The sequence below is a fragment of the Littorina saxatilis genome, linkage group LG7 (genome assembly GCF_037325665.1).
Source record: "Littorina saxatilis isolate snail1 linkage group LG7, US_GU_Lsax_2.0, whole genome shotgun sequence".
NCBI lineage: Eukaryota > Metazoa > Mollusca > Gastropoda > Littorinimorpha > Littorinidae > Littorina > Littorina saxatilis.
Window position 1 is genome coordinate 44172230 of NC_090251.1, and position 13645 is coordinate 44185874.

General features: G+C 39.6%; 2 protein-coding genes across 4 annotated transcripts in view; both read right to left on the bottom strand.

The window, feature by feature from the left end:
• LOC138971552 (transmembrane matrix receptor MUP-4-like) overlaps window positions 1–7895 on the bottom strand; it is a 9027-nt gene extending 1132 nt beyond the window's left edge. The window contains exons 1-3 of the mRNA XM_070344305.1: window positions 7506–7895; window positions 1099–1239; window positions 314–442 (exon numbers count right to left, since the gene is read on the bottom strand). Of these exons, the coding sequence (XP_070200406.1) occupies window positions 314–442; window positions 1099–1239; window positions 7506–7551 (316 nt within the window). The 5' untranslated portion in view covers window positions 7552–7895. The remainder of the gene's footprint in view (window positions 1–313; window positions 443–1098; window positions 1240–7505) is intronic.
• Window positions 1–13645, bottom strand: part of LOC138971551 (cell death abnormality protein 1-like) — a 62510-nt gene that overhangs the window by 10161 nt on the left and 38704 nt on the right. The window lies entirely within an intron of this gene.

Here is a 13645-nt window from a genome sequence, read left to right on the forward strand (position 1 = left end):
ACACACACACACACACACACACACACACACACACACACATACACACACACACACACACACGCACGCGCGCGCACACACCGGCGCTCACACACGCGCGCGCACACACCGGCGCTCACACACGCGCGTGCACACACACACGAATACATGCAGACACATACAAACACAGACAGACAGACAGACAGACAGAACGTTGGCAGACAATCTAAATTTTTGATTTTGATTAACTGATACGTTGTCTGACTAATTGATCAATGTATTGATTGGTTTTATCTGGGCTTTGTCTTGTACGACGTGTCACAGCAGTAATACTTACCACAGGTATCGTCATTAGCACTTCCCGCCTTCACGTTGGCGGTCGTGTCGCAGGCACACTTGTTGTCTTTACAGATCATGTCTTGGTGCGCGCACATGCTGGCGTCGCACACTTGTCCGTGCACGCGAGCTGCACGTGCAAAACACAGAATTGCTTAAACATTTGTTCGCAGAACTGCATTATCTCAAGTTTGTGAAAGACACAATATAAAGTCAGCAGCGAATTTTTTCACACACACACACACACAAAAAATCCCCAGCAGAAATAGAAGAGATGGAAAAAAAATTGTTCACAGAAAGGTAACACAAGCACAGTAGAATCCTTCCCAGTAGCACAGTCAACAATTTCGGAAAACTTCATAATCACAATTTATTTCAAACTTGTGAAAGACATAATTGAAAGTCAGAAGCGAATTTCTTCAAAAATTATTTAAAAAAACCACCAAACCCTTGCAGAGCAGAAGAGATGGAAACATATTTGTTTCACACAGGATGGTAACAGATGCCAAACAAAATCGTTTCCAGATAGCACAGACAAAACCAAAATATCTTTAGCTTGAATTTTACACTATCGGAATTAAAACATATCGCGTCAAGCGTCCTTGGACAATAGACGGGTGCGCTAAACTTCGTACTTTGTAAAATGAATGTAGTATACGTATATTCCTAACTTATTCTATCTTTGCGCAGAGCAACACGTTACGTGTTTCTTTTCGAGGTTGAAAGTTCAACAATTGCTACACAACTCTCGTTTTTTGTAATCAAAGAAAACACGCTGTTGCTCACCACATGTTGACCCTGCGAGGGCGAAACCAGTGTTGCATTGGCAAGTCTTGGTTTGACCGGCATCACAGTAGGAGTCAGGAAATGTGCAAGTATCGGTCGCCGTACAGCTCTCGCCTGCTGTTTTGTTGGCAGCCAGCACTCCTACACACAGAGAGTGAGAGAGGTGAAAGGGAGAGAGGAGGAAGAGAGAGAGAGAGAGAGAGAGAGAGAGAGAGAGAGAGAGAGAGAGAGAGAGAGAGAGAGAGAGAGAGAGAGAGGGGGGAGATGGAGGAGGAGGGGATGAGAGAAGGTGAGGGGAAAAAGAGACAAGACAAGACAAGACAAAACAAATTCTTTGTTAACGAGGGTAATGGCATAAGCGGGACTAATCTAATGATAATATGTTTTAAAAATGCAGAATATCAATCAAAGAAGTACTAAAAACAAACAAAGAGAGAGAGAAAGAGAAAGAGAGGGCGGGGGGGGGGGGGATATCCACACATAATATAAAAATGACGACCCAAGGTCAATGTTCTTATCATCTTGATATGATATGTTTGGATTAAAAACACGCTCAGAAAGTTAAAGGCACAGTAAGCCTCCCGTAAACCATCACAGATACGGTCAGGCTTTTACACACAGTGCAAACACCCTTTCATTTAAACACTCACCGATTGAGAACATCCTCGGTGCCCTCCGTAAAGAGCGAACAATTTTCAAAGAATTTATTTTTGCGTGGTTTATCTTACCCCTGAGCCATCGTGAACCCGTGTGATCTAGTTTCCCTTTTTCACCATGTTGTCGTCAGTTAGTCATTTGAGTGCGAATCGATGTGAGCTTATCTACAATAGCACGTTTTTATGCACGAAACAAACGGCTGTGGTTCACAAGAACTCTAGCGATGGCTTTTGGTTTAAACAAGATTTTATTAAAGAAATACAGGGTGGCATGTAGTTGCGATACAGACATTTGTGACCACACAACAAGCTAAGCTTATATTAAGTGTGGTTATAAATATGTACATCTAGATAGGAAGTATTATTTCACGTGATGTCAAGGTCAGAGAATTGCTCATACCCTTATTAGAAATGTAAAACAGACAAGATACATTTTTTACAAAAAAAAGAAGAAAAAATATAACAAAAGAATTATCGGGGAGATATGAGTCGGTAAGGTGGGTATACAGGGGAGGGGGGGGGGGAGGGTCAGAGAGACGATGACTGTCACAGACTTGCCAATTAAATGTTTCTGCAGCAGCAATAATTTCGTCCAAAGTGTTGTCCAAACTAATTAAGCTGAGGTTAGTCATGTGATACACTGAAAAAAACCTTAAACAAAATTCACTCAAGCTTGACTTTCAGTAAAATCGTTAAACAACATGACCTACCAATAATCAGATACTGGATCATTAACATGGTGACCACTGGGAAGTCAAAATCTATCACTTAACCTTATAAAACTATGTACCTTTTCGAATATTTCAATGTTTTCCGTAAGACGTAGGTTTGGCAGACCAAATAATAAACATTGTACATTTTGATAATCATTCGGTAATGTGTGTATTGTTAGCCTTCGGACATCATCGTAATTGTCACAAAATAATAAATAATGTTCAACATCTTCATTACGATATCCGCACTCACAAGTCGGGTTATCACTTAAATGGCGTTTCATCATATCGTCATTTAAATCGCTCATTTCTAATCTTAATCTACAGTGTATAATTCCTTCTTTTCTCTTACCATAATAATATTGAGGAGGAACTTTACTATCTGAACGACCAAGAAAATGTTTAAACTGGCTAATTGATTTTGTTGATTTGATATTGTCTGGTAGAGAATTCCATGTTCGGGTAGTGCTGAGAACAAATGACTTGTTATACAGTTCAGTTCTGTGTGGTGGTACGACCCGTTCAAGTGGGTTTCGTCTATGATAGGGGTTTACAGTCGAGACAACTCAACTCAACTCAACTCAACTCAAATTTTATTGGCTTCAATTTTCATAGAAGAATTTGTCTTGCGCTTGGGAGAAAGTAAGAGTATAACATATAAAAACAGCATTCATATCACATTTCATGTATCACACACAGTAATCAAGAGGAGGCAATAAATCAGCTACGTTCTGTGAACATTTCCCGTGTACCATTTTGTGATACAAAATTAATTTATGTCTTTCCCGTCTTAGTTTTAAACTACTGAAGCCTGATTCGTCATATAATTTTTGGTGGCTTGTTCCTTTAACTGCTCCGACAATTACCCTTAAGGCCTCGAGGTGGAGCTGTTCCAAAATGTTTGATAACCCTTCTGTACAACTGTCCCAGACGACATCGGCGTAATCAAAGTGTGGTAATACGTAAGATTTATACATAATTTCTAAAGATTTTCTACTGAACCTGTGCTTGTAAAATTTCAAACAGTTAATCAATAACATTACTTTACTTGCCATACTGTTAATATGAACATTCCACTTACAATCATTTTGTAAAACAACGCCCAAGTGTTTGTGGTGGGCAGTGTCCTGAACATCAATGTCATTAAATGTCAAACAATCAAAATCACTATCACGTCGTTTAAAATTTAACAGTTCAGTTTTTCCATTATTAAATTTTACCTTCCAGTCATTGGCCCATCTACTTAATTCCTGTAAATCCGAGTTCAAAATGTCTTTACGCAATTGGGAATCGTTCATTGACAGGTACATACTTGTGTCATCTGCGAACAATTTTACAGTGGATTGAACATTTAAGACAATATCGTTTATATATATCAAAAACAATAGTGGCCCCAGCACAGATCCCTGGGGAACTCCAGCTGGTACAGTCTGTGGGGCCGACATGTGCCCTTTAACAACAACACTCTGTGATCTATCATTTAAATAACTTCTAATCCAACATAATAAGCGTCCTCTTATGCCAATGGCCTCTAATTTGTATAATAGGCCTTTATGCCACACACGGTCGAAGGCTTTTGATATATCCAAAAAAATGGCTTGTGTTGGGAGTCCCTTATCAGCAGCTATGCATAAATCATTGTAGGTGCAGAGTAATTGGTTTACAGTCGAGTCACCTGGTATGAAACCAGATTGCACAGGCGTTATTGTGTGAGCTTGTCCAGGGGGGTATATGAACATCTCAGTGGTAGGGGGATGGAAGCACTTGTTAATGAGTGGGAGTGTGTATGCGCGTGGTGTGCACGAGGATGTATGCACGTGAGTGATATTTGTAAATGTGTATTATTATAATATCATCTTTGTATTTATATTATTGAAATTGTTATATCTCGATGTACAGCGCTAAGAGCATAGTTAAATTTGTGAAGCGGCGCTATATAAGCTATCTTTATTATTATTATTATTATTATTCAGCTTCACAAAATTAAAAATATGGTTGTGGACACACTTTTCAAACACTTTCCCCACACAGCTTAACAATGATATAGGTCTATAATTCAAACAACACATTTTGGATCCTTTTTTAAATATCGGAGTAACATGTGCATATTTCCATAAGATAGGGTATTGTCCTTCATTCAGGCAACGATTAAACAGCGCTGTAAGCGGTTGTGAAATAACGCCGACTGCTGCTTTAAGTAGCCTATTATGTACGTGGTCTGGGCCGCATGCTTTACTAATATCAAGACTTTTTATAATGTTAATCACCTCTTCGACGGACAAATTTAGCTCACTCAATTCACAATCGAGGAAAGGAACAATCGGCAGGTCATCATTTTCATTATCCAGAGTGGCCTGCTGTACAAAAAAGTCGTTAAAGACGTTTGCCTTTCCTTCAGTATCATAATAAATGTTACCGTTATGCTCAATAGGTGGTATTTCATCAGAACCAATTCCTTTCTTGTCCATAAACCGTTTTACAATTTTCCACCAATCTTTTTTATTTATATTGTCTAAGTTACATATTTTCGAATCTATTTCTTTGTAATAGTCAGTAATCCGTTCTCTTTTCTTGTCGGTTACGTAATTTCGTACCTCGCGAAATAATTGCCAATCTTCTGGTAAGTTTGTTCTCTTTGTTTTGGCATGAATCCGGTTTTGTGTATTTATGAGCGACAAAGTGTCAGCGTTTATCCACGGCGCGTCTTTAGGACTAACTGTTATCGTTCGGACAGGCATATGCTGTTTGGCGATGTTCATAAGAGTAACTGAAAAGATATCGGCGCAATCGTCGATAGAGTTGCTTTCGAAAATTTCATTCCAATTTACATCTGATAAGTCTGCGCAAAAATTGTGTACGTTTAACCTGTCATAATTATATACAGTTCTCTTAAATGGCTGCTGGGTCTTTGCGGTATTATGAATAATAACACATGGTACGCTATGGTCACTGCATATGGGTGCCAGTACGTCGGCGCTCTTTACTAAATGCAGTGTTTGAGTTAAAATCAGGTCCAGACAGGTGCTGCTGTTGTTCGTAATTCTTTTGGCTTTTGACTGTTGAGAGGAACGGCGATATGTACTGATAAACCATCGTCTGCTACGACCCTTGCGTGACCCTGCTTCCGGGCTTTTCTGAATGAGACCCGAAGGGAAGTAACTCATTTTTGACAATCTGCAAAATTAATTCTTTAAAATTTGCTCGCTCTTTACGTATGGCACCTAGGATGTTCCCGTTTGGTGAGCGTTCAAATGGAAGGGTGTTTGTACTGCGTGTAAAAGCCTGACAGTATCTGTGATGGTTTACGGGAGGCTTAGCTTACTGTCCGGGCGTGATTTCCGGTATTGAATATTCACAACAGCCGTCCAGCACCAACACGTAAAAGGCGCCATTGTTGTTGCGTTACAAGTCCACGAAAATAAATTCTTTGAAAATTTCTAACGCTCGACAGAAAGCAGCCAGGATGTTCCCGTTCGGTGAGCGTTCAAATGGAAGTATGCTTGTACTGTATGTAGACGCTCGGGGAGTTCTGTGATGGTTTACAGGAGGCTTACTGTGCCTTTAAAACGAAGAGAGGTACAGAAAAGCGTGCTATCCTTCTCAGCGCAACTACTATCCCGCTCTTCTTGTCAATTGCACTGCCTTTGCCATGAGCGCTGGACTGACGGCTACGAGTATACGGTCTTGCTGAAAAATTGCATTGCGTTCAGTTTCATTCTGTGAGTTCGACAGCTACTTGACTAAATGTTGTATTTTCGCCTTACGCGACTTGTCTGTACCTCTCTTCGTTTGAACTTTCTGAGCGTGTTTTTAATCCAAATATATCATATCTATATGTTTTTGGAATCAGGAACCGACACGGAATAAGATGAAATTGTTTTAAAATCGATTTTGGAAATTTGATTTTGATAATAATTTTTATATTTTTAATTTTCAGACCTTGTTTGTAATCCGAATATAACATATTTATATGTTTTTGGAATCAGAAAATGATGAAGAATAAGATGAATGTAAATTTGGATCGTTTTATAAAAAATAATTTTAATTACAATTTTCAGATTTTTAATGACCAAAGTCATTAATTAATTTTTAAGCCACCAAGCTGAAATGCAATACCGAAGTCCGGCTTCGTCGAAGATTACTTGACCAAAATTTCAACCAATTTGGTTGAAAAATGAGAGCGTGACAGTGCCGCCTCAACTTTCACGAAAAGCCGGATATGACGTCATCAAAGACATTTATCAAAAAAAAGAAAAAAAACGTTCGGGGATATCAATCCCAGGAACTCTCATGTAAAATTTCATAAAGATCGGTCCAGTAGTTTGGTCTGAATCGCTCTACACACACGCACGGACGCACGCACACACACACACACACACACACACACACACACACACACACACACACACACACACACACACACACACATACACCACGACCCTCGTTTCGATTCTCCCTCTATGTTAAAACATTTTGTCAAAACTAGACTAAATGTAAAAAGACAGAAAGAAGCGTTTCATTTGTTTACACATAACGCTTGAGTCTGTACTCGGCAATTTTGATAACACGATCCTTTCGTTGGAACATTATGTAAACACGTTATGCATAGGTTAGGGCAAATTGCATCGAATTAAAAATAAAGGCCTGAATGAAAACGACTCACCAAGGCAAGAAAAGAAATTGAGAATTCTTCCTTTCTTTTCTGGTAGATTTATTTCTCTGCTGGTTTTGAACACCACCCTTTCACAATTATTTTGAATTTTCTTTTTACACTCTGCACCTTGTTAAAATTAAAAAATAGGTCAGCTTTCCCTATTCCTATCTGATAAATTTTCTTCTCTCTCTTTTTATTTTTATTTGTACACCCTGCAGTTTGTTTATAAAAATAGTACAACAAAAAAAGTATTTTTGTGATGGTGGAAAAGCCCCTAAAAGTTCAATCAATAAAACCAGTAGACAAATTTTAGAAACATGTTTTGATTGCAAAAATTATGACATAAAAAGCACTACATAAAAACATGTAAACGTGAGCTCTCACCTGCTGTTAGAAGAAACAGGGCGGTGGTTAGACGCAGGATCAACATAGCTGTCAAATTAATTTTTCAGTTCGCGTTCATAGCGCTCGTTAAAACAAGGAAGCCTTGTGTTAATCCCTTTTCTACCCGGGGTGCGTGCGGTATTTCGCAAACACGGGTAGGTATTTATACCGTTATCATCTTTCTCGTCGATATCGCTATCTCGTCTACCAAAAGTGGAGTCATTCACTTGTGCGTCCACTGATTTGCATTCAAACCGGTGTAGCAGCCTATTTTGAAGTAGCCCAGTTTGACATGTACACATATATGTATGCATCTATGCATCCCCACAAGTTTTTTTCTTTGGGGGGGCAGTCATTCTGGGCTAGCCCTGAATGTCCTCCCGGTCAAAATCAGCTAGCCCAGAATGACCCCCCGGTCAAAACTGACTAGGCCAGTCAGTTTTGACCCCCCCCTTCAAACTTCAAGAATAAGTACTTTAGGACCTTTTAAAACGAAATATATGTATATGTGCACAGTATTTGTTGGAAAAATGATTTTTTTGTTAAATCAAAACAAAAAAATCGAAAAAAACTTACTTTAATAAAAAAAATAATTAAAAAAAAAAGTTTCGACACTTCCCTTCAAACTTCAAGAATAAATACACTAGGACCTTTTAAAACGAAATGTACACATATATGTATGCATCTATGCATCCCCACAAGGTTTTTTTTTTGGGGGGGGGGGGCAGTCATTCTGAGCTAGCCCAGAATGACCTCCCGGTCAAAATCAGCTAGCCCAGAATGACCCCCCCGGTCAAAACTGACCTGGGCAGTTAGTTTTGACCCCCCCTTCAAACTTCAAGAATAAGTACTTTAGGACCTTTTAAAACGAAATAAATGTAAATGTGCACAGTATATGTTGGAAAAATGATTTTTAACAAAATCGGGAGAAAAAAAAATTACTTTAAAAAAATAAAAATAAATTATAAAAAGTTTCGACACTTCCCTTCAAACTTCAAGAATAAATACACTAGGACCTTTTAAAACGAAATGTACACATATATGTATGCATCTATGCATCCCCACAAGTTTGGGGGGGGGGGGGGGGGCTGTCACAATCAGCTAGCCCAGAATGACCCCCCGGTCAAAACTGACTTGGGGATGCATAGATGCATACATATATGCGTATATTTTGTTTTGAAAGGTTCTAGTGTATTTATTCTTGAAGTTTGAAGGGAAGCGTCGAAACTGGTTTTTTTTTTTTTTTTTTTTTAAAGAAAGTTTTCCCGGTCAAAATCAGCTAGCCCAGAATGACCCCCCGGTCAAAACTGACTTGGGGATGCATAGATGCATACATATATGCGTATATTTCGTTTTGAAAGGTTCTAGTGTATTTATTCTTGAAGTTTGAAGGGAAGCGTCGAAACTGGTTTTATTTTTTTTAATTTTTTTTTTAAAGAAAGTTTTCCCGGTCAAAATCAGCTAGCCCAGAATGACCCCCCGGTCAAAACTGACTTGGGGATGCATAGATGCATACATATATGCGTATATTTCGTTTTGAAAGGTTCTAGTGTATTTATTCTTGAAGTTTGAAGGGAAGCGTCGAAACTGGTTTTTTTTTTATTTTTTTTTTTTAAAGAAAGTTCTTTTCGATTTTTTTTTATTTAAAAAAAAAATCATTTTTCCAACAAGTACTGTGCACATATACATACAATTTGTTTTAAAAGGTCCTAAAGTACTTATTCTTGAAGTTTGAAGGGGAGGTCATAATTGACTGGCCTAGTCAGTGTTGACCGGGGGGGGGGGGGGGGGGGGGGGGAGGGAGGTCATTCTGTGCTAGCTGATTTTGACCGGGAGGTCATTCTGGGCTAGCCCAGAATGACTGCCCCCACCCAAACTTGTGGGGATGCATAGATGCATACTTATATGCGTATATTTCGTTTTAAAAGGTTCTAGTGTATTTATTCTTGAAGTTTGAAGGGAAGCGTCGAAACTTGTTTTTTTTTTTTATTTGTTTTAAAAGTTTTTTTCGATTTTCTTTTCGATTTAAGAAAAAAATCATTTTTCCAACAAATACTGTATACATATACAAAATAATTTGTTTTAAAAGGTCGTAAAATACTTATTCTTGAAGTTTGAAGGGGAGGTCAAAATTGACTGGCCTAGTCAGTTTTGAACGGGGGGGGGGGGGGGGGTCATTCTGGGCTAGCTGATTTTGACCGGGAGGTAATTCTGGGCTAGCCCAGAATGCCCCCCCCCCCCCCCCGTAAACTTGTGGAGATGCATAGATTCATTTATTTATTTGTACATTTCGTTTTGAAAGGTCCTAGTGTACTTATTTTTGAAGTTTTAAAGGAGGTGTCAAATTTTTTATTTATTTTTTTATTTTTATTTAAAAAAAAATGTGTTTAGATCATTTTTGCAACAAATATTGTGCACATATACATATATTTCGTTTTAAAAGGTCCTAACGTACTTATTCTTGAAGTTTGAAGGGGAGGTCAAAACTGACTGGCCTAGTCAGTTTTGAACGGGGGGGGGGGGGGGGGGGGGGAGGGGTCATTCTGGGCTAGCTGATTTTGACCGGGAGCCCAGAATGACCCCCCCCCCCGTAAACTTGTGGAGATGCATAGATTCATTTATTGATTTGTACATTTCGTTTTAAATGGTCCTAGTGTACTTATTTTTTAAGTTTCAAAGGAGGTGTCAAAAAAAAATTAAATTCTTTTTAATATTGTGCACATATACATATATTTCGTTTTAAAAGGTCCTAACGTACTTATTCTTGAAGTTTGAACGGGGGGGGGGGGGGGGGAGGGTGGGGGGTGGGGGGGTCATTCTGGGCTAGCTGATTTTGACCCTAAACTTGTGGAGATGCATAGATGCATTTATATATTTGTACATTTCGTTTTAAAAGGTCCTAGTGTACTTATTCTTGAAGTTTGAAGGGGAGGTCAAAACTGACTGGGGGGGTCAAAATTGGCTAGCCCAGAATGACCTCCCGGTCAAAATCAGCTAGCCCAGAATGACCTCCCGGTCAAAACTGACTATGTGTGAAAATGGCCTGTTACACCGGGTCCCGAGCCACTCCGAACAAAAAAGGAAAGGTTCCATAAATATCGACAAAACATTTTCATTGGCAAAACTTTGCAACTTTTAGATACGAGAAGAACTCCCCACGTTCGGCGAGAGATTTATTTCTCAGAGTCAACTTTGTGTGCAGACTCTCCTCGGTGTCCGAACACCCCCGTGTGTACACGCAAGCACAAGACCAAGTGCGCACGAAAAAGATCATGTAATCCATGTCAGAGTTCGGTGGGTTATAGAAACACGAAAATACCCAGCATGCTTCCTCCGAAAACGGCGTATGGCTGCCTAAATGGCGGGGTAAAAAACGGTCATACACGTAAAATTCCACTCGTGCAAAAACCACGAGTGTACGTGGGAGTTTCAGCCCACGAACGCAGAAGAACAAGAAGAAGAAGAAGATACGAGAAGAAATCCAAATCAATTATCTACCCAAAACACGTTGTTTTGTTCAGGTTGCTTGCGTATTGTGTGCTCTATGCTATTCTTACTGATGCAGGTGTCGATCGAATTTCCGATCAAAAACGGGAGTTTTGGGGTCAGATATGAGGGGTATCATGTCGAAAAGCGCTGTATGTCTGCAATGACCTGGTGGATTGCTTTGAAACTTTCAGACTAATTTCACCTACACATATGAACTGGACATACTACGAGTAGTAGCATAGAAAAAGTGAACGGAATGACAAGGGAATTAATGCTTTAATTTGGGTGAGTAATGTGTTGCATTTTTTTATTTTTATGGCGAAGTTTATGTAATTTTACTTGCAAAAGTAGCATACATGGTAAACACTATTTTGTGTGTGCCAATAAAGTGTGCTACATTTGCCAGTAGAATTAAATAGTATATCATACAATGGTTACAAAATATTTGTTTAAAATTGGAACACTCCAGTTTATAGTGCATGCAACAACTTACCCAGAGCGATAACCTCCATGATAATCAAACGACACATGTACTGTTTGCTTGTCTGTTTGTGTTATGTATAAGCCTTCCACTTAACAAACAACCGCCCTTCGTGGTCGGCTGGGCGTTAAGCAACAAAAAAAACAAAAAAACAACTTAACAAACAAACTTGTACTTTATCCCAAGATAGTGGCCACCAAGATAGTCTGCATATGGTCCTGACATGCAACTTCAGTGTTCTATTGTCCGCTTTCGCCACCAACGCGTGCGTCGCGTGTTTGTTTAAGTGCCATCGAACTTGATACTATCGGACAGAGAGACACAGATTGTTTTCTTTTGTCTTTTTTTTTGTAACGGTGTCCCTACACCGTATACTGCTCGATGAGAGAGAGCAGGAAAAGCGGAAAGAGGGAGAGACCGAGGGGGAGAGACACAAACAGATAAACAGATTGAGAAAGAAAGAGAAAGAAAGAGAGAGAAAGAGAGAGAGAGGGTGAGAGAGAAAGAGAGAGAGAGAGAGAGAGAGAGAGAAAGAAAGAGAGAGAGAGAGAGAGAGAGAAAGAAAGAGAGAGAGAGAGAGAGAGAGAGAGACCTAACCCTAACCCTGCTTGTGTACCCACCTTACCGACTTATATATCCCTGATATTGCTGAAAAATAAAGTTAACTCCCTTCCCGTCCTCTGTCACATCCTCTGATTCTTTTGCTGTATTTCTTCCTCTTTTTTTTGTAAAAATTGTATCTTGTCTGTCTTACATTTATAACAAGGGGATAAGCGATTCTCTGACCTTGACATAACGTGAAATGATAATTCCTATCTAGATGTACATGTTTATAACCACACTCAATATAAGCTTAGCTTATTGTTTGTTTGTTTGTTTGTTTAACGCCCAGCCGACCACGAAGGGCCATACCAGGGCGGTGCTGCTTTGACATATAACGTGCGCCACACACAAGACAGAAATCGCAGCACAGGCTTCATGTCTCACCCAGTCACATTATTCTGACACCGGACCAACCAGTCCTAGCACTAACCCCATAATGCCAGACGCCAGGCGGAGCAGCCACTAGATTGCCAATTTTAAAGTCTCAGGTATGACCCGGCCGGGGTTCGAACCCACGACCTCCCGATCACGGGGCGGACGCCTTACCACTAGGCCAACCGTATCGGTTTAGCTTATTGTGTGGTCACAAATGTTTATATCGCATGTACATGCCACCCTGTATTTCCTTTATACAATCTTGTTTAAACCAACAGAATAAAAAAAAAGTCAGCAAATAAGAGGACAGACAGCAAATAGCGTTATACTAAATAAGATAAAAAATAAAAAATCGAGAGGAAAATGACTTTCAAAACTAAAACGTAATAATACAGGTAAACTTAAGAGTGTGTAAAGAAAGTAGTCTTCGTTTAGAACATACTAAGTTGGGGGAAAAGTGATGGAAAGGGGGGCGGTGGGGGGGGGGGCGAGAGAGAGAACGGGAGAGAGAGATGACGATGACGATGATGATTGAACGTTGTTATACAATGATAAGGGTTAGAGGCTATCACGCAGCAAACTCTCCAAGAGAGGGAAATAAAGAGAGATATATCATCATCATCATCCCCGAGACATGAAGTCCCCTTGAGCAAACGTGCATTTATATCTTCATCGGTGTCTCTTTGCTAAAATATCATTGAACTAAACCGACTTGCACATAATACCAGCTGTTTTCACCGAGGGGCAATTTACGACGTCCTTGACAAGATAATGTTTTTGGTCAAACCAAGCACAACTCGAACGTGTGAAGTGTACTCGTTCGGCTGCTTCCTTGAAAATGAAAAGAAGACCGCAAGTACTTCACTGCCGTTCTCGAGTTACGTTAACTTTAACCAAGGTAGCAGCTAGCATGGTTTTGGTAATCACTTTGCCTGGTCAGTTGATCAAGCAATCTGTCGGACCGGGTAAATCATAAATTCAAGGAAGATAGATAACTCGGCTGAACAAATGACTACCAGTTAAAGCACACATCTGCTTTAAATTGAAAAACAGTGAGCAAAACATTTAGTGTGAGTGGGTGAGTGCGTGCAGTTGTCTTGCTGCAATGAAAAAACCCATTGAGTGTGAGTACGAACTTTTTGTATGTCTTGGGGTGACATTGTATCTTATTGAGTGATTTTTCTTATATGTT